This window comes from Tachysurus vachellii, chromosome 20 (genome assembly GCF_030014155.1).
Source record: "Tachysurus vachellii isolate PV-2020 chromosome 20, HZAU_Pvac_v1, whole genome shotgun sequence".
Classification (NCBI taxonomy): domain Eukaryota; kingdom Metazoa; phylum Chordata; class Actinopteri; order Siluriformes; family Bagridae; genus Tachysurus; species Tachysurus vachellii.
The window spans coordinates 20,351,431-20,375,947 of NC_083479.1; the positions used below are offsets into that span (position 1 = coordinate 20,351,431).

At 42.6% G+C, this 24,517-nt stretch overlaps 1 protein-coding gene across 1 annotated transcript in view; it reads left to right on the plus strand.

The window, feature by feature from the left end:
• The window catches only part of lrrtm4l1 (leucine rich repeat transmembrane neuronal 4 like 1), a 54,786-nt gene extending 30,577 nt beyond the window's left edge, over positions 1–24,209 (plus strand). The window contains exon 3 of the mRNA XM_060896038.1: positions 23,317–24,209. Coding sequence (XP_060752021.1) covers positions 23,317–23,382 — 66 coding nt within the window. The 3' untranslated portion in view covers positions 23,383–24,209. The remainder of the gene's footprint in view (positions 1–23,316) is intronic.
• The last annotated feature ends 308 nt before the right edge of the window (positions 24,210–24,517 follow it).

Genomic DNA, 24,517 nt, shown 5'->3' on the forward strand with positions numbered 1-24,517 from the left:
AAATAAGTTTTGGTTCGAGAAACGTCGTGTGACATCATCACAACACGCATTCAGATGCACTTTTATTCACGTGCCATGAACATCAGTACAGCTAGCACAGAAAGTCATTCCGTACAGTACAGTGTGTGTCTTTACAAGACGAATCCTGTGCTTGCGATTATACCGATTTGAGTTGTTTTCTGCAACAAAACAAAAACTACGGTTGTTTTTTTGTTACAACCATCGCATTCATTCATTCACTCATCTTCTACCGCTTATCTGAACTACCTCGGGTCATGGGGAGCCTGTGCCTATCTCAGGCGTCATCGGGCATCAAGGCAGGATACACCCTGGACGGAGTGCCAACCCATCACAGGGCACACACACACACACTCACACTCATTCACTCATGCAATCACACACTACGGACAATTTTCCAGAGATGCCAATCAACCTACCATGCATGTCTTTGGACCAGGGGAGGAAACCGGAGTACCCGGAGGAAACCCCCGAGGCACGGGGAGAACATGCAAACTCCACACACACAAGGTGGAGGTGGGAATCGAACCCCCAACCCTGGAGGTGTGAGGCAAACGTGCTAACCACTAAGCCACCAATTTTAATGTATCAGAATCGAAGAGTTCCAAACTCATCAGTAATCCTGTGCACTGGTCACAAAATGCTCTCGAATAAACTCTCGTCTCGTCTCGATAAACTCTAATTCTAGGAGATGTTTTTTTCAGCTCCTCAAGGCATATTTTTGTGGTGGGGGGGTTGGTGTTATAATTATCTATATAATTCCTGAAGACTGTTGCTCAGCTCTAGCACCAATGAATAATTCAAATAATTGGCTAATTATGCAAAATGACATGACATAGATGAGAGAGAGAGTTCATTATTGCTTATCTGTAGTTACTTAGCTGTACCGACTCAGGCAGGCGGCACATAAAAAAAAAAATATCCTGTTTTGGATTTGTTTAATTTCGCAGGTGATGCTCAGTTAGCCAGGGGCAAAGCATGAAGAGACGCCGAAACGACGTTCACGGTGAAACAACACGTCTCAGTTAATTACATTTCCGCAACTTCCTTGACTGAGTTCCAGTCGAAGCTCAGCGAAGCCGTTTAGTCTGACTTTGGTTTGACTAGACGGAAATTAGCATGTGTTGTTGTTGTTGTTGTTGTTTTATCTTTACCTCTTAACAAGCTTTAAAGGAGTTGAAGCCTTTCTCATTATTTCTAAAAAAAAAAAAAAAGACAGGTAGAAGCAGCCAAATAGCTCCATCAGAAAAACCCGTTGAGATAAACGCTAAGTAAGTGGAGTCCGTGCTCACATCAGTGACCCTGTTTGTCCTTGTTTAGCTTAACAGCACGATTGCACAGCAGGATAAAAATAATAATCAGGAAGCCAAGCCTGTGAAAATGAAATGAAATTAAAAACGTTTGGCACGTCATATCAAAGGCTACATTAGACCCTGAGTTCAGAGTAAATTCACGTTAAATATTAAAGCAGTGGAGTTGATTTGAACTTGGACTTCAAAACAGATGCTGAAAACAACAACGTACTGGATCACTGTTAATACACATGCTTTAAAATGATATTGATATTAGCTTTAGCCTTTAGCCTGGTGGACATACGCCGGCTGTGTGTGTTAGCGGCTAAACACTCTCACTCACTCACTCATCTTCTACTGCTTATCCGAACTATCTCGGGTCACGGGGAGCCTGTGCCTATCTCAGGCGTCATCGGGCATCAAGGCAGGATACACCATGGATGGAGTGCCAACCCATCACAGGGCACACACACACTCTCATTCACTCACACACTCACACACTATGGACAATTTTCCAGAGATGCCAATCAACCTACCATGCATGTCTTTGGACCGGGGGAGGAAACCAGAGTACCCGGAGGAAACCCCCGAGGCACGGGGAGAACATGCAAACTCCACACACACAAGGTGGAGGCGGGAATCGAACCCCCAACCCTGGAGGTGTGAGGCGAACGTGCTAACCACTAAGCCACCGTGCCCCCTAGCGGCTAAACAAGAGCGATTAAATAAATTTGAGCTAGATTTGGTTGTTTGTTTGGTTCCTTACGCTCTAAAAACTTTGAACCTTAAACTGATCACATAGAAGACAAGAATAGAAACACAATACAGTTTCATAATTCAACAATATCCTGCTCTACACCCGTCTATGCTTTTTCTCTAAACTGTTACTGCAGTTGTACAGAACATCTGTATCACGTCATTGGATTTACAAACCCCAGGGACACCACAAAGCCCCTGAGCTCCAGAAATACACGGTGTGGAGGTCAAGGTTCGAGTGGAAGAACTCGAGAGTCCTGACCTGCACAGAGCCCTGACTCGGACTCAGACTCTGACTCTGACTCAACCCCACTGAACTCCTTTGAGATGAATTGGAGTCCCGTCACCATCCCAACATCAGAATCTGATCTCGATGATGCTCTCGTCTCTCGTCTCGTCTTCCACACTGCGGCACTCCAACATCTAGTGGTAAACCTCCCAGAAGAGAAGATCAGAGAAAAGAAGAGAAGACAAGAGAAGACAAGACACAGAGGAATAAATCTTAGCATAAACCTCTTCAGTGCTAATAGCTCATATTCTGAACAAACCTAAACGTAGCATCATACATTAAACTCAAAATCGGTTGCATGACATTGTCAATGCGCTGAATTCTTCTGAATTAGCAAACAAGTCTGTAGAAGTCTGAGGTTTGAAACAATCTGCAGAAGAAAATCCAGCAGTTTTCCTCTGGATTGGCCTTAAAAAGAGAATTTTAGGCTCAAAGGTGACAGGAATCTCAAGCAGAAATCTCCCAAAGCTTCACTTTTGACACTGTTTTTAAGAACGTGTTAGTGTTTACTTCATAATAGTCACTCGCTCTAAACAGCGATCTCCATTTAAGCGTCACTCACGCTTCACAGAATAAAAGATTAATAGCGATCTCTCAGAGTAAAGAGAACAGAAACCGCTCGAGTTAGAGTGATTTCAGGACGTAACCACTGAAGTTTCTCCCTGCGTTCCTCGTAGGTGGCGTCCTCCTTCGCCGAGATTTTATCACTTCAGGACCTTTCTAAAGTCTTCAGTTCCAACATGTAATTTGTGGTCGTGTGTTATCTGGGATTTCTGCATGAGCAAAGCTGGAAAACACCAATAAAAGCTTTGACTGTTGGGATCTAAATCTGTTTATTTGGTGTGGATTGTTTTCTATTTTTGTAGAAACAAACAGACACGACCAACGATGAAAAGCGACGAGTTTAGACTCAGGACCTGAGCTGATTTCTCAGACTTCTGGTTGAATCTGCGTTTCCTGTCCATCATCATCATGTCCTGGATGCTTTGCATCAGTTCCAGAATAATCTTCTGGAAATAGAAAATAAAAATAAAAAAATGTTTGTAGTTTTGATAAAAATAACAAGATTTCTATTGTCTGAGGCTTTTAGTGTAGAATTTTACTTCAAACTCTATTTAAAAATCGGATTAACGATCACTCAATCTCATTCACTCATCTTCTACCGCTTATCCGAACTACCCCGGGTCACGGGGAGCCTGTGCCTATCTCAGGCGTCATCGGGCATCAAGGCAGGATACACCCTGGACGGAGTGCCAACCCATCACAGGGCACACACACACACTCTCATTCACTCACGCAATCACACACTATGGACAATTTTCCAGAGATGCCAATCAACCTACCATGCATATCTTTGGACCGGGGGAGGAAACCGGTGTACCCGGAGGAAACCCCCGAGGTACGGGGAGAACATGCAAACTCCACACACACAAGGTGGAGGCGGGAATCGAACCCCAACCCTGGAGGTGTGAGGCGAACGTGCTAACCACTAAGCCACCGTGCACCCCCCCCACCCGGATTAACGATCAGTGTTTATAAAAAGTCATTACTTATGAAGCGAAAAATTGCGATTTCACGAGTCGAGTATTTTTCCGCCAAAAAAAAAGGAAATTTTGGAAAAGGTCATCAAATGCAGATTATCCACCAAGCATGAATGTCCACTGTGGTGGAAATTTCTAATCTAAAGATGTTCATAAGGCTTTGTCCGTCTATGCATGTAACCTGTATGCGTCATGACCAGAGACCGACGTTGTCATCAGTTGTTTTGTTAAGATTATGACAAAGGCAGTAGGGACTGGAGACGAGTTGTCCGTAAACGACGTCCAGTAAATCTTCTAGTAGGCCTTCTAGAAGACCTTGGCCTTGGTCAGGAGACGAGCATGCGGTAATTTTGAGCCAATGATTGATGATGTTTTGCTTCTACATACAGTATCTTCTGTTTTCTTGAGTTTTGTCTATGAACTCTTGATGTAATCAATGATGGTGGCCCTTCATCTCTCATACTACATGTAGAGTGTTGGGTCCTTATTCTTGCCCGTGTTTACCAGTGTTATACTTTATTCTTTAAATCTCTCAAACCTCAGAACTTCCACAACACCACATAGAGGCGAAAGACTCAAAAAGGTATCATCATCATCATCATCATCATCATCATCGCCAACAAACATGTTGAGTGAAGAAAATGAAAAGCAAACAGCAAAAAAGGATCTGAAGTAAAATTTTCTGTAATTTTACGGTTCACGTTCTAATCAGACGCTCTATTCCTGTTCTCTCTTCTGATTGGTCAGAAGGCCACAGAAGGTCAAGTTTCTCTTCAGAGGAACCTGTTTAGACTTTGTGTCAGATTTAAACCGGTTTATTTAAGTCTGAATGTTTTTTGTGTCTCTTATACAATTACACACTGAGGTTCAGCTTATTTTAGTCACATGTTCACAGAGGTTCAAGAAGATGGGAGCAGCAGGAAGTGCTTCCTGTTTGCTTTCTGTATTTTACAATTTTGTGAAAGGAAAGTCGATCTTTTACAATGTCACATGATCTACTTCTGTAAATGACATTTATCCTTCTCGAGTAAAGAGTCTCCAGAATCAGAAGCGTTAAATTTGATTACATTTTGAAGACTAAGTAGTTTATACTTTCTGTATATCGTCGCTGTCAGACGGAATCCTCGTATCTCCAAAACCGTTATTTTTCAGGAAATTAAAAAAACGCTGTACCTTATCTGCAGTGCACAGGGTTTAGTCCGCGTTGCAGTGGATTGTCTTGCGCTAAATTCCTGTCCTCAGACGAGCACCAGAACTATCGGGGGTCAAGATTTTTTTTCTTTGAGCCCAGTGTTTTGAAGACATTTACCTCAGAAGACGTGTTGATTCGTTGCGACTCTTCTTGAGGAGAAATATGCCGTGAAGCTCTCCCACGGAGTGAGGAAGAGGTGGACAGTTGAAGTGTCCAGTGGAGTTATGAGATTTGCGCTCAAGCTATTTTCAAGACTTTAGATTGGTTAATAACTTGTAAAAATAACAGACCCACGTGGGGACTGACCAATAGCATCCATATGTGAAAAAATATGAAATTGACCAAATTTGGACATACAGTAAGAGGTTTCCGCCCGACAGCGACGACATGTTTGTATAGCATTAAACATACTGTACATACACATACATTCAGCGTTAAACATATCAGAGCTATAAATGGTTAAATAAATAGGATAGAACTAGAAATAAAAACACATCCTGTGTGGTATCAGTAACTCCTTAAATCGATCAGATGTGAATTATTTTCCTGTTACATCACAACAGAAAATGTTTTATTCCACACAAAACAATGAGATTTTTTCTTGAGGTAAATCTTGGTGCTGTTGTGAAGGAGATGTCGAGCGTTTCCTCTTTCAGTCCCTCGACGCACATTTTCAGATGAATGTAATCATTCACATCTTAAACGCTCAGCGTTTCTCGTGAGGAACGTTCCGCTCTGCTCTTTTCATGCTCTCTCTCTCTCTCTCTCTCTCTCTCTCTCTCTCTCTCTCTCTCTTACTCTCTCTCTATCACTCTCTATTTCTCTCTCTCTCTATCTCTCTCTCTCTCTTACTCTCTCTCTATCACTCTCTATTTCTCTCTCTCTCTCTGTCTCTCTCTCTCTTACTCTCTCTCTATCACTCTCTATTTCTCTCTCTCTCTCTCTCTCTCTCTCTCTCTCTCTCTCTCTCTCTCTCTTACTCTCTCTCTATCACTCTCTATTTCTCTCTCTCTCTCTCTCTCTCTCTCTCTCTCTCTCTCTCTCTCTCTCTATCACTCTCTATTTCCTCCTCTCTCTCTCTCTTACTCTCTCTCTATCACTCTCTATTTCTTTCTCTCTCTATCTCTCTCTCTCTCTCTCTCTCTCTCTGTTACTCTCTATCTCTTTCTTACTCTCTCTATCACTCTCTATTTCTTTCTCTCTCTCTCTCTCTCTCTCTCTCTCTCTCTCTCTCTCTCTCTCTGTTACTCTCTATTTCTCTCTCTCTCTCTCTCTCTCTCTCTCTCTCTCTCTCTCTCTCTCTCTCTCTCTCTCTCTAGATATAAGAGATAACTCACTTTAACATGCAAGTAAGTTTTTTTTACGGGTCATCAGGATGGATTTTTTTGAGCAGGTACTGTAGAAGTAAAAAAAGTTCTGTTTCTGTAGCTTGTACCTGAGTCACTTATAGAAAATCAGAGTGTGGTTACTTTTCCTTGCTGTAATCAAGCAACATATCCTGAGTGCTGGAGAAAATTCAGGCACTAAATGGACCCTTATATGCACACACACACACACACACACACACACACACACACACACACACACACACACACGAGCAGTGAGTGAGTGCGGTTTAATAACCCCGTCCTCTCCGTGTGATTTCCTTTCCACTGTCTCCTGCACAAGCAGTCTGATTGAGTTGTGTATTAATAGCCGCAGCTGCCACTTCCCCTTCACAACGCTGTGAAAAAAAGGAGTATTCCTGATGTATTCCCTGAAGGGTTTATACAAAAAAAAGACTGATTTGAAAAGAAATATTTGACACGGTTGGAATCTGATCATCTGCTGTGATGAGAGAGAAAAAGAGAAAAAAGTGAGACCTGGCAAACAATACATTTCAGTCCACCTCAGAGCTTTAGAGTGTTTTTTTGGTTTTTTTTTCGTGTCTGTTTTCTGGGGGTCACGGTGGCTTAGTGGTTAACACGTTTGCCTCACACCTCCAGGGTTGGGGGTTCGATTCCCCCCTCCACCTTGTGTGTGTGGAGTTTGCATGTTCTCCCCGTGCCTCGGGGGTTTCCTCCAGGTACTCCGGTTTCCTCCCCCGGTCCAAAGACATGCATGGTAGGTTGATTGGCATCTCTGGAAAATTGTCCGTAGTGTGTGATTGTGTGATTGTGTGAGTGAATGAGAGTGTGTGTGTGTGTGTGTGCCCTGCGATGGGTTGGCACTCCGTCCAGGGTGTATCCTGCCTCGAACAATAACAGGCCTAAAACGAACCATGTGGGACACCATGTTGTTCTCGGCATTGAACAGTAACACGTTCATGTTTATGCACTTGTTCTAATATTATTGTTTCATAGTAACAGCTCAAAGGCTGAGAGCTTTTTAGAAAAACAAAAACTTGTATTTTAATTTTTTACTACTTTTTATAGAGGCTATCCTTTATCCTTTCTGTAATTCTGTAATTAAATTATTACGGTTTAATAGGATAGATAGATAGATAGATAGATAGATAGATAGATAGATAGATAGATAGATAGATAGATAGATAGAGTGGTGGTGACAATGGAGAAAGAAAGTAGAAAAAGAGAAGGAATAGTTCTGTAAAAAAGAACGAAAGAAAGAATTCAGTAGTAATCAAAAAGTAATTTCTATAAATATACAGATAGATAGATAGATAGATAGATAGATAGATAGATAGATAGATAGATAGATAGATAGATAGATGGGTTTGATATCAACATTTTCTCAGAAGATACAAATGTTTGTGTGGAAAAAACAAACTGTTTATTTTTTTGGATCTTTTCTATGACTCTATCAGCTCTAGTATTGTAGAGAAAAACAGAAATAGTGATGAAACTCTACAGATTCTTAAAGTCTTGAGTGTTTACTTTCATATGAGCTTCATATTAACACCAGTGTGGAGCGAGACGTGAGGAAGACGTTCAGTCATCAACACGGACACGACACAAACTCCAGATTTAAAGTAAAATCATCAGATCTGAGACGGTGAACTGGAAGGGAACAGTTTATGAAGCTTGGGGAATTACCAGGATGATTCAGTACGATGTCGGATACGAAGCCCAGCTAACTCAACTATCAATTACAGGCGTAAATATCCGCAAGCAGGCGTGTTGATTGACAGCGAGAACACAAAAGAGCGCCATTTTCAGCGTACTCAACTCGGCTGGAGAGATAACGATCTCCTGAGGCTTACAGCTCATTGTGCTAAAGTCTGACACAGATACAGAAATCCTGGGATCTTTATAGAGAAGAACTGCAAAAAATGAGGGTTTTAATTTATTGTGTGATATATTTAAACCCGTGTCCCTTCATGGGGTCTGTGGTGGACTGAGCAAAGGCTTCGGAACGAACCTCCTGAAAGAGTTCAAGGTTTATAATAATCATCAAACGTTTCTTCTTTCAGATGCATGAATGAAATAAACAAAAGGCTAAAAAAAGTTTCTGACGTGCGTAATAAAGTCCCCGATGTTAGCGCGAGTACAAAATCGAATCGCGACTACAAAATCGTAGCTTTACCTCTGACTGTTTCAGCAGAGAATCTGGAGACTCCTTCCATAAAGGTTAAATGATTAAGTTGTGAGTTGTTACCATGGAAACGATGAATAATTAGAACCCGGCACTTTAACATAAAGCTGTTATTCAATTTAAAACCTGATTTGGTTTATAATTAATAACCACTGCAGAGTTTCTCAACAGGTAAAAGTCTTAAAAGATGATGTTACTTCGTGCTCGTGACCCTCTCACTCAGCTAGCAGGAACACCAAATCCTCACCTCAGCTCGGATTCCCTCTGCAAACGATTGAATTATTGAAGCCTGGAGCTCAGGAGAGGATGGAGATGAAGCCTGAAGCCTGCATTTCTTAGCCTGCAGGCACTCGAATGCATGTTGCACAAGCTGAAGGCTGCAGTCTGCTGAGTTGGGCTGCTGAAAGAAAATTCATCTTTCTCTCTTTTTTCTCTCACAAGGGAAAGAAGACTTCTTCTTCTTCCTCTTCTTCTTCTTCTGAATCTCATCCTAAGCTTCTTTTACTCCAGACTTAATCATGTGGTGTAGGATCAGTTCACAATCCCATAGAGATTTTTTTTTTTTTTTTGGGTGTGAAAGGTTAGTGGTTGTGGTTGTGTGATTGGAGGGTTGTGAGTTTGAATCCCAGACCTACGTACCAAGCTGCCACCCTGTGCAAGGCCCTCAACCCTATGTTGTATAAAATGATATAAAAATGTAAGGCGTTCTGGATCAGGGCAAATGCCAAATGCCAAAAATGTAAGAGAGACAATTGGGTTAGGGTTAGACATTTGTAACCAGTGTGTTGTTTAGTGTTTTGGTTTGATACACACTACTGTTAATAGGTTTCACTTCCATGTGCTACCTTTAATTCAAGGTGCCAATAAATCTGAAGTTGACCACATGCTTTTTTTAATGAATTCTATTTGAAAAAATTATAATCATCTTATTGAAGGGTTTATTTCTATACAGAAAGCAGCAAATATAGATAGATAGATAGATAGATAGATAGATAGATAGATAGATAGATAGATAGATAGATAGATAGAGTGGTGGTGACAATGGAGAAAGAAAGTGAAGGAATAGTTCTGTGAAAAAGAACGAAAGAAAGAATTCAGTAGTAATCAAAAAGTAATTTCTATAAATATACAGATAGATAGATAGATAGATAGATAGATAGATAGATAGATAGATAGATAGAGACAGCAGAGAAAGTGACATGCTGCTGTACATGTCAAGGCACTAAAGCTAATTGAATTGAATTGAATTGAGAGATGGAGAGAGAGAGAGAGAGAGAGAGAGACAGAATGAGTGACTTAGTGTCATTTGTTATACAGAGTGAGTCAGAGAGCACTCCTGCTAACACAAAGCTCTCGCTCTATCGCTTTCTCACCCACGCTCTCTTCTTCCATCTTCCTGCCTTGGTTTATTTGTCATCTGTCTCTCTCTCTCACTCTCTCTCTCTCTCTCTCTCTCTCTCTCTCTCTCTTTCTCTCTCTGTCCCTCTCTCTCTCTACCCCCTCACTACTGTGTCTTTCGAAACATAGCTCCAAGGTCACTCTCCCGTCTTGTCAGTCACAGTTCTTATATCGTGCAACATGCACCATTTAAATCCGAAGCGCTGACATAAAACCTCATTAAACGCTCAGGGATATTTCCAAACATCACTTCCTCCACCTGCGCTGAGACGGGGTGGAGAGGCCGCTCAGCAGCCAGGAGGAGCCTGTCATACCCGAGACACAATGAGATAATTGGCGCCCTGGACAGGAGACACGCTGCAGGGACGACTTTAGCCTGACACATGTCTTGCTCTGGCTTTTGTACATGCTTGACACAGTGCAAACTAATTGCTCCATGTTTATCTCCAGGCAATTAAACCTCACAGTTATGTTGTAATTACTGCCAGTCTCGGGTTTCTCATAAGGGCCAGTGCTCATTTTCTCAGTGCCTTTTTAGTTATTATTTTTTAAATATTATCATTGCATGTCTTTTCTGTGTGTACTGATAATTGCAAGCTGACAGGAAGTCTGAGTCCACTAATTATTCAGGTCAGCGCTGTAGCCCAGGAATCTCACTGTTCCCCTGTCACCACCTCATCTTTGTGGTGATTCACTCGGTAGGACGCGTATGATTCAACATGATCTCATTGACTCAAATCAAGACAATTTCCAGCTGATTTTCAGAGTTTCGCAAAAGTACATCATTATTGTAATGTACACTATGAGGCAGGACCCAAGTGCTTGGTGTTTACTCTCACTCTCTCTCTCATTCATTTTCTACCGCTTATCCGAACTACCTCGGGTCACGGGGAGCCTGTGCCTATCTCAGGCGTCATCGGGCATCAAGGCAGGATACACCCTGGACGGAGTGCCAACCCATCACAGGGCACACACACACTCACTCATTCACTCACGCAATCACACACTACAGACAGTTTTCCAGAGATGCCAATCAACCTACCATGCATGTCTTTGGACCGGGGGAGGAAACCGGAGTACCCGGAGGAAACCCCCGAGGCACGGGGAGAACATGCAAACTCCACACACACAAGGTGGAGGCGGGAATCGAACCCCCAACCCTGGAGGTGTGAGGAGAACATGCTAACCACTAAGCCACTGTGCCCCCCATGCTTGGTGTTTAAACAGGGTTAAATAATAATCATCACAATCTGAAGCTTAGGTCAAAAACAGGCAGCATCTAAAAGGCAAATCCATAGTAACAAGCATCATCATCAACACAGACTTGGTAATGAACAAAACATACAGAAACGAAAATATGGAAGTACAGTATTGGATACATTCAGTGGACAGATAAATGACAAAACGGGTGGAGACCAGACCAGAAATTGAAAACTAACAACATCGGAGAGATAACAGGTCTAAGGTACTGTAAGGTTGTCCAATCTTATCCGCAATGGGCCGGTGTGGGTGCAGGCTTTCATACCGCTCGAGCAGGAGACACCCCGGTTCATCACCTGTTTAATCAGATCATCTTGGCTGTCAATAGGCTCAGATATGACTTCTGCTTGTTTGGAATGAAAACGACTGGAATGCGATGATTGTTCAGCCTGTACTTGTAGCAACCCTGCATATGTCTGGTGGAACCAATCTCTTGCCCTTTCATCCAATTCCGAAGCAATTCTAGGCAACCCCAAAAACTCTGATCAGTTGAATTTTAACAACCAACATCTTAATTGTTTTCTAAGTGTTACCATCCACAGTAATCTCCTGTATCTCCAGGCTGTCCGTGTCTTCATCAGACTCCAAGTGATGAGACTATCAAGATGGATCTGGAGGGTTAAAAATGCAGAATGGGTCATGATCACTGGAATTTCAGGATTAGCTTACGTAGGTCAACAGAGAGAGAGAGAGAGAGAGAGAGAGAGAGAGAGAGAGAGAGATTATTAGGTACATTTGATGTCAGGAAGTGGTTAAGGACAATGTACAGTACATTGTGTGCAAAGTGCAAACAGGGCTTTGGGCAAAACTAGCTATGACAAACTTAAAGGCAGAGCCTGAAGGTAACACAGATATAAGGACTTATCCCAGACATAAAGAAGCCAGCTACTCCACCTTCAACAATCTTGAGTGAATGTATAAGAATGGGGGAAAGGACAACCTCAAAAACATTCCAGTTCATCAAAATGCTACGATAATCAATGTGAAATTTTACTAGGAGACGATATAGTGTGGATTAGAAAGGGGTGATGCGGTCATGTCCTCTAGTTCTAGTAAGGACTTTCCTGCATTCTATTCTAGCTGGAGCTTGTTTATGCATTTACCGGAACATCCAGACAGTATGTTTTTTACTGGAATATCCAGACAGTAAGTCTCTCTTTCACATAAAAAAGCATTGTGTAGTGGCATTTTATTATCACAGTAATATCTCTGAGATGAAAGGAGGCTCTCCTTAAAGTATTATATACATGAGCTTTAAATAAAAGACCATATAATACCATGTTTACAAATCATTTTACCCAGAGGTAGCATATACTGTATAAAGAAAAATCAGCGGGCCTAAACCAGAACCTTGCAGAGCGCCAACTTTTACCTTAGTATGTGTGGATCAATCACCATTTACATCAACAAACTGATAAGACCTGAACCAGCAGAGCTCTGTTCCTGTAACTCTCACAACATTTTCTACTGTACTGAAGAGAATAGAATGAGAGTGTGTGTGTGTGCCCTGCGATGGGTTGGCACTCCGTCCAGGGTGTATCCTGCCTTGATGCCCGATGACGCCTGAGATAGGCACAGGCTCCCCGTGACCCGAGGTAGTTCGGATAAGCGTTAGAAGATGAGTGAGTGAGTGAGAATAGAATGATCTATGGTGGCAAAAGCTTCTCCAGCAGCACAGCATAAACAGTATTAGGTCATTTACCTCTTCAACCAGTGCTCTCTCTCTCTGCTGTGATAAGGCCTAAATCCATTCACAAATCAAATCTCACTAATCTCACCTATACCTGAGAGAATTCTAGACCTGAGAGAATCCCACCCACTCACTGAACAAGTCTGTCCAATCCAACCTAATCCTGGTGGAATTCTGAACAATCCTGTTCGTTCCAGCAGCAAGTTTGACCAATTTCTCTCACTCCCAAAGAAAGAGTGATGTTTCCCACAACTCACTTACTCTCACTCACTCTCACTCATTTTCTACCGCTTATCCGAACTACCTTGGGTCACGGGGAGCCTGTGCCTATCTCAGGCGTCATCGTGCATCAAGGCAGTATACACCCTGGACGGAGTGCCAACCCATCACAGGGCACACACACACTCTCATTCACTCACGCAATCACACACTACGGACAATTTTCCAGAGATGCCAATCAACCTACCATGCATGTCTTTGGACCAGGGGAGGAAACCGGAGTACCCGGAGGAAACCCCCGAGGCACGGGGAGAACATGAAAACTCCACACACACAAGGCGGAGGCGGGAATCGAACCCCCAACCCTGGAGGTGTGAGGTGAACGTGATAACCACTATGTCACCCACTCCTGAAGCAATTTTGACCAATACCACTCACTCATTCACAGCAATTTGACCATTTTGTACCCACTGACAATATTCTGCAATGAATTTAGGTAGTTCTGTTTCTGTGGGATGTGGTAGCCTAATGGTTAAGATGTTAGACTACTGTTCGGAAGGTCATTAGTTTGAATCCCATGTCCATCAAGCTGCCACTGCTGGGCCCCTGAGCAAGACCTTTTACCCTCAGTTGTATAACATGAGCTAAAAGTGTTAGTTGCTCTGGATAAGGGTGACTGTCAATGTCTCACATTTTTAACAGATTAGTCATTAAGGCCACGTTCACACTGCAGGTAAAAGTGGCCCAAATCTGATTTTTTTGGGGTCAAGTGACCAGGTCAGACTTCTTCAGGAGTAGTGTGAACACTCAAATCTTGCCCAGATCTGATTTTTTAAAATCAGATTCAGACCACTTCCATATGTGGTCCTGAATCAGACCCAAATCTGATTATTTCCAATGTATCCACAGTGTGAACAACCGAGGTGGATTTGATGCGACGTTTACGTCAATCAACATCGACATTCGTCACAATTACGCACCGGCGAGTACGCACACAAACGTGACTATGGCTACAAAATGGATCAAATAATCAAAAGTTGCCTTCGACATGCGAAAATTTTCAAAACACTGCGTCTCTGTGCTGCCATTACACAAACATTTAGAAAGAAAAGCGAAAATGCTTACTTCCTCCATAACCTCGCCAACTTTAGCGCGACGGCGTGCTGCGTGTGACATCATTGTTATTGTTCGTTTGCGCATGCGGGTCAGTTCGAAACAACAAACAATTCACACTGGTATCTGATATAGGTCACATTTTAAAAGGTAATGTGAACAGCCAAACAAAAAAATCAGATCTGAGCAAAATATCCGAATTGAGCATTAAGACTCGCAGTGTGAACGCGGCTTTTGAGTACAGCATCATTAGTCAGGATAAAGCAGTTACAGAATGAATGCACTAATCCAGAACATCCAGTACACTCGTTTATGAATGTGGCTTCTTTGTTTCATGAGAGTAGAAGTTACCCCTTCTGCAGTTTTCTTTGCCCCATGGGATCTCAGTCCAAATGCATACCTCTAATTCTACATTTACATGTACGGCATCTGCCTTATCCAGAGCGACACACCACAGCGTTTTTAAGACTCTATCGATGAATACATTAACACCGGTTCACTAGGCTACAGACGTAGGAAACCATCAACCTAAAACTCTGTTCATGTTTTTTAATTTTTTTCTAATTCTCACCACAGCTTAAACCGGCAGCTACCAGATTTTATTATGTCCTTTTCAGCAGGTCCATATCACATGCAAACACCTGGTCATAAACTTGGAGCGCAGTAAAATTCCGAAGCTTATCTGAAGGCCAGAGAGTGATGAGTGTTCATGAGTGTTCGTTTGTTCGCCAGCGTCAGCGATCTGAAACTCAGTTCTAGCGTCACGCTCGTGCTTCCTGTTTGCAAACAAACCCAAGTGTTGCATCTGTGGCCTTTTCTACTGTACACCATGAATCTTGTGAAAATACACAACGTCTTGTATATATATGTAATTAAATAGAAATATGTTCTAATCATTTACACATTATAAATATAATTAGTAATTATGAAAATGGTATGCAGTTCAGGGGCGGCACGGTGGCTTAGTGTTTAGCACGTTCGCCTTACACCTCCATGGTTGGGGGTTCGATTCCCGCCCCCGCCTTGTGTGTGTGGAGTTTGCATGTTCTCCCCGTGCCTCGGGGGTTTCCTCCGGGTACTCCGGTTTCCTCCCCCGGTCCAAAGACATGCATGGTAGGTTGATTGGCATCTCTGGAAAATTGTCCGTAGTGTGTAATTGTGTGAGTGAATGAGAGTGTGTGTGTGTGTGTGTGTGCCCTGTGATGGGTTGGCACTCCGTCCAGGGTGTATCCTGCCTTGATGCCCGATGACGCCTGAGATAGGCACAGGCTCCCTGTGACCCGAGGTAGTTCGGATAAGCGGTAGAAGATGAGTGAGAGAGAGAGGTATGCAGTTCATATTTATTGTTTACTATATGCATTATAACAGCAAAGAACTCACCTTAAAGAGCCAGATTTTGCTTTAGTCATTACACACCACTGAAAAAAAGGATGTCCTTAAATAGTATTACTTAAATATGATACAAAAAATTATTATTTTGAACATTTATTGGATTGACTCATTTATTTTTATACAAAATTGTAGCCTAAAGAAACACTGACATTTACAATGACATTTGTAGCCTGCATATGGATGCTAATTGAAATGTGTTCAAATTGAAATGTTTAACCCTTGTATGTTGTTCGTATTTTTGTTACTCAGCCGGTGTTCGTGGGTCTGTTGGACCCGCTGCATTTTTAGCTTTTTAATTCAACACAATCAAAAATTTTATGTTAAAGGTGCCCTTCCACACAAAACCGTTTTTACTTGTATTTTTTGATATGTGTTAGGTCCATATGTGTTTGTGTTGTGTCGTGAATGTGAACATGAACTGTTACCTCCCCGGTCAGTTCTAGCCACTTAAAAAGAAATAAGTGGAGAAATCAGGTCAGTTAGAAAAGCTGCTCAGTGTGACGTAGAAATGATCGAGCTCATTACTATTCATGAGCTCTCCCACTTGAGACCGCGCCCCCAGAATTTGTGTAGCTCAGTGAGTTTCCTATACAGCAAGGATGGCTGAACATCAACGGGCTTGTGAAGAAGCCATTCTGCCGCAATTCAAGGTGATTGTAAACAAATTTCCTCTAGCCTAGGATACTTATTGCGCTGGGTGAATGAATAGTCATGCTCTCGTATCCTTAGCCAATCGGAGCCAAGCAGCATAGCTCATTTGAATATTCATGAGAACTGGCGCAAATCGAGCTGAGTCTTCCTGCAGGCTTTCTATACCACACTAGAATGGCTTGAAACAAGGTAACCAAGGCATTTTTTCCACAAATGCCTTGGTAAAGTCCATGGTAAACTTCAGACCACAAAAGTAATGAAATATGTGTGGCAGGGCACCTTTAAAATACTCTACAGATGTTTACTTCATCCCAATTACAAGCAATATAAACAGCATATATGGTTAACATGGTTATATGGTTAACATGGTTAACATGGTTATATGGGGCAAGTCGTGGCCTAATGGTTAGAGAGTCTGACTCGTAATCCTAAGGTTGTGGGTTTGAGTCTCGTGCCGTCCACGACTGAGGTGCCCTTGAGCAAGGCACCGAATCCCCCAACTGCTCCCCGGGCGCTGCAGCATAAATGGCTGCCCACTGCTCCGGGTGTGTGTGTTCACTGCTGTGTGTGTGCGCTTTGGATGGGTTAAATGCATAGAACAAATTCTGAGTACAGGTCACCGTACTTAGCCGTATGTCACTTCGCTATCACTTAATATTTGCCCTTTACCTTTATTGCATCACATATTTCTAATTAAAGTCCTCCTCGTTTTTTTGTTGTTTTTTTAATTAAATGTAATAAAAAAAAAAGAAAAATCAAATTTAATCAAGTTATGAGTGGGAAAAAATCAACAAATTTACAAGGAGGCAAAACTTTTTAAACTATTGATGTTTATGGATATGTGTCCCACAGACCCGAACACCATGCAAGGGTTAAAAAAAAAGTTCTAATGAATGAACGTGTTCTAATAAATCAGCATAACATTGGAAGGTCCTGAAACATGTTTTGCTTTAACAATGTAAAAGACTAAAACTAGTTGTCCATTCTGGACCATTCTGACCAATCAACTGACCAAAGCAAATTCTGACCACTTCCTCCACACCTGAAGGAATTCACTCACTAACACCTGAACAAAAACCAGTCCTGATGGAATTCTGACCAATCCCACTCACTCCAGAAGGAATTCGGAATTCTGACTACTACTCTTAACACCTGAAATCTTTCTGACCAATCCCACCCAGTCCTGACGGAATTCCGAATAATCCCACTTACTCCAGAAGGAATTTTCACTAATCCCCCAACACCTGAAGTATTTCTGACCAGTCTCACCCAGCACTGACTCAATTCTGACCAATCCCACTTCATCTGAAGGAATTCTGACAAATTCCACCTACATCTAAAGCAACTCTGACCAATCACATTCAGTCCTGATGGAATTCTAGCCAATCCCACTCAGTCTAAGAAGGAATCTTGACCAATCCTACCAACACCTGATGGAATTCTGAGCCTCACTCACTTTCTACCGCTTATCCGAATTACCTCGGGTCACGGGGAGCCTGTGCCTATCTCAGGCGTCATCGGGCATCAAGGCAGGATACACCCTGGGCGGAGTGCCAACCCATCGCAGGGCACACACACTCTCATTCACTCACACACTCACACACTATGGACAATTTTCCAGAGATGCCAATCAACCTACCATGCATGTCTTTGGACCGGGGGAGGAAACCGGAGTACCCGGAAAAAAACCCCGAGGCACGGGGAGAACATGCAAACTCCACACACACAAGGCAGAGGCGGGAATCGAACCCCCAACCCTGGAGGTGTGAGGCGAACGTGCTAACCACTAAGCCACCGTGCCACCGGAATTCTGACCCAACCCTGACTATTCCCACCCACACCCAAAGGACATGCAACCAATTACATCACGCCCAGTCCTAGTTTCTGATGGAATTCCGATCTCTTCCACCCACTCCTAACAGAATTCCGATCAATTCTGCTTGCTCCAGCGCAAAGTTTAAAATGTGTTTATTTTTAGTCGTGTTTCTGACGCACTTGTGAAATCTCTAGCTACAACACATACAACACGTTTTTAAAAAAACTTACTCTTTTATTAACTATGCTACTTCAGAAAATGTACAAAAAAAAATATCTATACATTATGCATTATGTTGTGAATATTATATTTAAAGATGATTATAGATAGCGCTCCCAGAGAAGGTTACACAGCTTCCTTTTCAGACCCATCGTACATTTTCCGAGAGTAGAGAAATGCTGAGATTGTCTTTTTCCCTCTGGGAGATTTTAGCTGAGCTTCACCGTAATTAAGGACCGGATTTCACCACACTTTCTTTTTGAGCTATTTGAGCTCTGGGGCTATTAAAATAGGGCTTCTGCCTGGGTTTTTCTTTTTTTTTCTTCTCATGGGTCAAAAAGTGGAGAAGAACTGTACTGTATGTCAGTGGAATCGTAGAGGAACTTCCTGTTTCACTAAATAAAGCTGAAATTAAATTTTTACAGCAATATTTTTTTAGGTCTTCTTCTGCTGTGTGTTTTTTTTTAAGTCATATCTGTAATTTATTCATTTCTGTAAAGCTGCTTTGTGACAGGGTTCAGAACACAATACAGGCAAAATTACTGAACTGAACTGAATTGAATTTCTCTGGTGGTTTTATGGATAGTTTTTAATTCTCTCCTTAAACACTTTGCGATCGTTTTAGAGAATTTCCAGCTCTGGAGATTTCTCTATTTTCTGTTTTTTAATGCCAGGTGAGAGTTTTTTCCTCATTTCATTAACATGACTTTTAATACTTTTTTTTTTTTTTTTGTGATTTTTCCAAACAAACCGATTTTATACTTTTCATGCTTTAAATAAGACTTAAAACAGCCCTTGTGTGTTTAATTTGCGAAGTCATTACACACCTTAATAGGGCACATTCACCTAAATGAATGTCAACTTGAGGATAAAAATACTTCAGATGATTTTTAAAAAAGATTTAATTCTACATTTACAGCATTTAGCAGACACTCTTATCCAGAGAAACTTACATTTTTTTTTATTTCAGTTTATACACCTAAGCAATTGAGGGTTAAGGGCCTTGCTCAGGGGCCCTGCAGTGGCAACTTGGTGGACCTGGGATTCGAACCAATGACCTTCCGATCAATAGTCGAACACCTTTACCACCGAGCTACCACATCCCACTAAAGGATACTGGCAAAGTAACGAGCAACAGGGGGAAGATAATTATTTTGTGAATAATTAAGTGAATTAGCTCAAAAGGGGGTGTGGCTAATAATGGGTGTGGTTATATGGGGGTGAGACATGTAAGGAGGGGATGCACTTATTTCCAGGGATTTCAGAACATTCATTCATTCATCTTCGACCACTTATCCAAACTACCTCGGGTCACGGGGAGCCTGTGCCTATCTCAGGCGTCATTGGGCATCAGGGCAGGATACACCCTGGACGGAGTGCCAACCCATCGCAGGGCACACACACACACTCATTCACTCACGCAATCACACACTAGGGACAATTTTTCCAGAGATGCCAATCAACCTACTAAGCCACCGTGCCCCCGGATTTCAGAACAGCGTAACAGATATTGCGTCATCGGGTAGGCGTGGCCTATTTGATAATCTAACCCTAACCCTAACCGTAGTTTTTGGTTGTTTATTTGTTTTTGAAAATATCTTTAAAATATCTTTAATACTGTAAAATAATAAAGCGTAATAGATATAAAATATAAAATCTACGTACCTGTATGACTGTTTTGTCCTTCATTATCCATCGTAGGTATGCTGTTTTTTTTTTGAAAGAGGGTGTTTTTCCAAGACCTCCAGAAACACACCCACTTTACGTCGTGGTAACGAAACCCCTGGAATTTAGTGAATGCCGTGTGAGGAGCTTGTAATTTTGGTAAAATTGTTTACGATGGTTCAGATAAGCGAATAACACAAAAACAGAACAAAAACCTTGTTTACTTACAATTTAATTCAGTAATCAGGCTAGAAAGTGTAAATGAAAAAAACAAACAAAAAAAAACGTTCCGCGTTGACTTCTCTAGCTCTCTCAGGTCTTAAGATCTGCCTTTAGCTGAATCATTTCCATAAATGTATGAGATCGAATAAACAGCTCCAGAGGATCTGCTGCAGAAGTCCAGATGATTCATGTTTTTCTAAAATAAGAGCTCCTGACTCATGGGCTTTTTTATGGACAATATTTTAAGGGTAATTTTATTTAATACAGTGAAATGTTTTAGTGGCTTCTCCAGTTGGACATTGGATCACCAATTAAACCTTTCAGAGTCAAGTCCAGTCTTAAGACATTTTTCTTGTACAGTTTTTGGCTTTTTTTCGAATTAGCTGCCGTAAGATTTGCTGGTTTTTAGCCTTGGTCTTGATTCACTCTCACTCATTTTCTACCTCTTATCCGAACTACCTCGGGTCACGGGGAGCCTGTGCCTCATCTGTGCCTGATCTCAGGCGTCATCGGGCATCATGGCAGGATACACCCTGAATGGAGTGCCAACCCATCGCAGGGCACACACATACACACTCTCATTCACTCACGCAATCAGACACTATGGACAATTTTTCCAGAGATGCCAATCAACCTACCATGCATGTCTTTGGACCGGGGGAGGAAACCGGAGTACCCGGAGGAAACCCCCGAGGCACGGGGAGAACATGCAAACTCCACACACACAAGGTGGAGGCGGGAATCGAACCCCAACCCTCCGGGCTGAATCATGACAGAACCCCCCCTCCAAGGCGCGGCTCCCGAAGCGCCAAACCCTGGCAGAGTCCAGGAGGGGGGGCGAGGCACATGGCGAAGACAGATGGGGGGAGCAAGGAACACGGCGAAGGCAGATGGGGGAACGAGGAACACAGCGAAGGCAGATGGGGGAACGAGGAACACGGCGAAGGCCAATGGGGGGAGTAAGGCACACGGCGAGGCCGGTGGGGGGAGCAAGGCACCCGGCGAGGCCGGTGGGGGGAGCAAGGCTCACGGCGGCACAGCAGCGAGGGCCGAGCGACGTCCTCAGCCGAGCAGAGGGGCCGAACGACGTCCACAGCCGAGCAGAAGGGCCGAGCGACGTCCTCAGCCGAGCAGAAGGGCCACGCGACTTCCATGGCCAAGCTGAAGGGCCGAGCGATATCCTCAGCCGAGCTGAAGGGCCGAATGACGTCACAGCCGAGCTGAAGGGCCGAGCGATATCCACAGCCGAGCTGAAGGGCCGAACGCAACCCCGACACACCGCAGCCAGCTCACGTCCTGATGACCAAGGGTGGGAGGGTGGGAAGGTCCATCGCCCTGGGCCTGCAGCACCCCCCGCGGAAGAAGTGAAGCGACGCCCTCCTCGGACGGAACCGGAACTGGAGCGACGTCCTTCACTGAAAAAAAAGGCGGGGCGATGCCGCAGGGCACCAAAAAACAAAAAAGGAGCAAAAACAGTTTGGTGACATCCTCCGCGAAGGAAGTGAGGCGACGACCGCTTCGGACAGAACCGAAAGTGGAGCGGCGTCCCTCACCGGAAAAAGGGCGGAGCGATGTCACCGAAAAAAGAAAAAAGGACTGGCGGAACAGTCCAGGGGAAGAGGAGGATAAAAAGCCGGTCCGAGCTGGAAGCTATCCTGCTGGGTCTGCTGGGTTTTAGGGCGGATCATTCTGTCACATCCGGGGACGGAAGGAGACAGACCCGTACGCAGGATAGCTTCAAAAGAGGGGGGTTTAATAAACAAATAAGACATAGACAGAAATGACAATAACTGAAACAATACGAATGACAACATTTAACAAGGACTAGACATGACGAGGGGAAACGTAACTAATGATCCGCGCTGCACTCAGCAACGCGGCTAACTTAAATACAATACAGACAATGATGACAATAAGGAGCAGGTGTGGTGACAGGGAGGAGCAGACAAAGGCGGGGCAGACACGTGACGAAGAACAACAAAAGCACATGGCCAAAAGTCCGGGCTGAATCATGACACATGCAGACTTTTGTAATAATTGTACATGAGGTCCTTAATTCTTAATTCTCTTAGCTGCCTGTTTTTTTTTTGTTTTTTTTTGGGTTTTTTTGCAAAATGCCTCCAGTTCCTGTACATTTCTTGCACAAACTGCATGTCTGAGATCTCCCCAAAGTGGCTCAATGATATTGAGGTCAGGAGACTCCAGAACCTTGAATGAATTGAATTAAACAGTTAAAAGAACCAAAGACTTAAACTACTTCAGTCTGTGTTTACTGCATTTATATACATTTATATTCCACGACATTCTAATCTACTGAGATGCACCTGTATATCAATAAGGATTAATGGTGGAACTTTATTACTGTTGTGAATAAATAAAGTGTAATATACTGTATGCAAATCAGGCTGAGGTTTTGGGTGTCCAGAAAATTCCAAGCTTTCCAAATCTGATGTCATGTACAAGCTTTGATGAATGAATAAAGCCGGTAAACTGCAGCACCACGTGAGCGCCGCTACATCCAACACGTTCCCGTTGTAACAAAAGCGTCCTTTTACTCTGTCCGGTAAGTTTTGGAAGGTGAGATGAGGCTAAGAGATGGTTAGAACAACCAATGTCCACTATAGAAGGTGGTGCTTTTGTAAACCAGGCTTTAGAGCCTGTGTGGTCTGAAAAACATTAAGGAGAACCCAAATGCAGGCAAATTGGTATTCAGGAGAGATTTTATGTAATCTATTTAAGATAAAGTGCTCACAATGGCAAGGTCACTCTGTCCAGATCGAAACGCTTCATTCGTTCACCTGCATTTTAATTTTTATCTTAAAAAGCGATCTCAGACAAGCATGGCCTTGTAGAGCGCTTCTTCTTCTCGGGAGTTCATTTCACGCGTCCCATCATCCTGTTTAATCAAACTCGACCATGCATGCTTGCACTTGGACACAGTAATTAACCTGAACAGAATTCATTTCACTGCAGAAATGTGTTGGTGTGAGGAAACACCTGGAGCTTCGGTGCTATTAGCTATGTGCTAATCATATTTTTTTTTCCTTTTCAGAACGAATACGTGTGTCCCAGACCGCTTCCTCGAGCCTGGATCGGAGACGTTCCCACAATTCACTAAACGGACTTCTATTCCTACTTCATCAAATGTAACAGGGTTCCTGTAAAGATTTTTTTCCATGGCATCATACAACGCCTTACACTTCGTCCGTTTCCTTTCGTTCGGATTGTAGGAGCGCGTCAGAGATGCGAACGAGCGAGTCGTCGTTTCCCAGAATCCTTTTGTATTATAATGATCGAGACAGATTTTTGCAATGACAAAAAAAAAAAATCTTTTAATCGCCTGCCATTTTTTTAGGAGCTTCTCCGTTAGAGCTTTGTGAAACCGACTCGTGAAGGACAGCTTGGACGTGGACGTGGACGTTTTCATTGGTGCCTTTTGTGCATTTTGTTCTCGTCCATTTTTTATCCGGCAGGAATAAACGATCCGTAAACTTAGCGAGCAGGATGGAGGAGAACCTCCTGGATTTTCACTGGTACTCTTCTTCATCTTCATTGCCGTCAGAATAAAAAAACAAAAAAAAGAAAAGAAGGGATTTTATTCATATTTTTTTTCCGTGCTATTTAACGATCTTGTGAGGACTTTGTGATGACCCTCGTATGAGATTTCTTGTTGGTTGAACACACAGCAGTCTTGTTTACAACCTCAGCATGAAGACGGAGGGTCACGAACACTTTCACACTGACTGTGTGTGTGTGTGTGTGTGTGTGTGTGTGTGTGTGTGTGTACATACTTAATTAAGGGACAAAGACGTGTGCATGACATTCGGATGTCAACATCGTTGTACGAACTTTATTGTTGGTTTCTTGACTTCTAAACTCTGTATAATGTTCCAGTCTGCGTTCACACCAGCAAGCGACAAAGTGACATCATTTCCTTAATGTTTATTTTATAATTCATTTATTCATTTGACTGTTTATGCAAATTCAAATATTAAGGAAAAACGGCTGTGATTTTAGTTTAAGTTTTCAGCAAATAATAGTGAAGGCAAAACTGAATATTAATGAATTAATTAATACTTAATTAATAATTAATATATAAATAATTCCTGAATTATGTTTTTAACATATAAATAAAATGAATATCAGGGTTATTAGCAGGGTTATTATCGTAATGCATTTCAATGATTTTGACTTAAATATCAAAATGATTATTAGGAAAAACATTAAACCATTTTTGGTATTTTTGTGGGGTT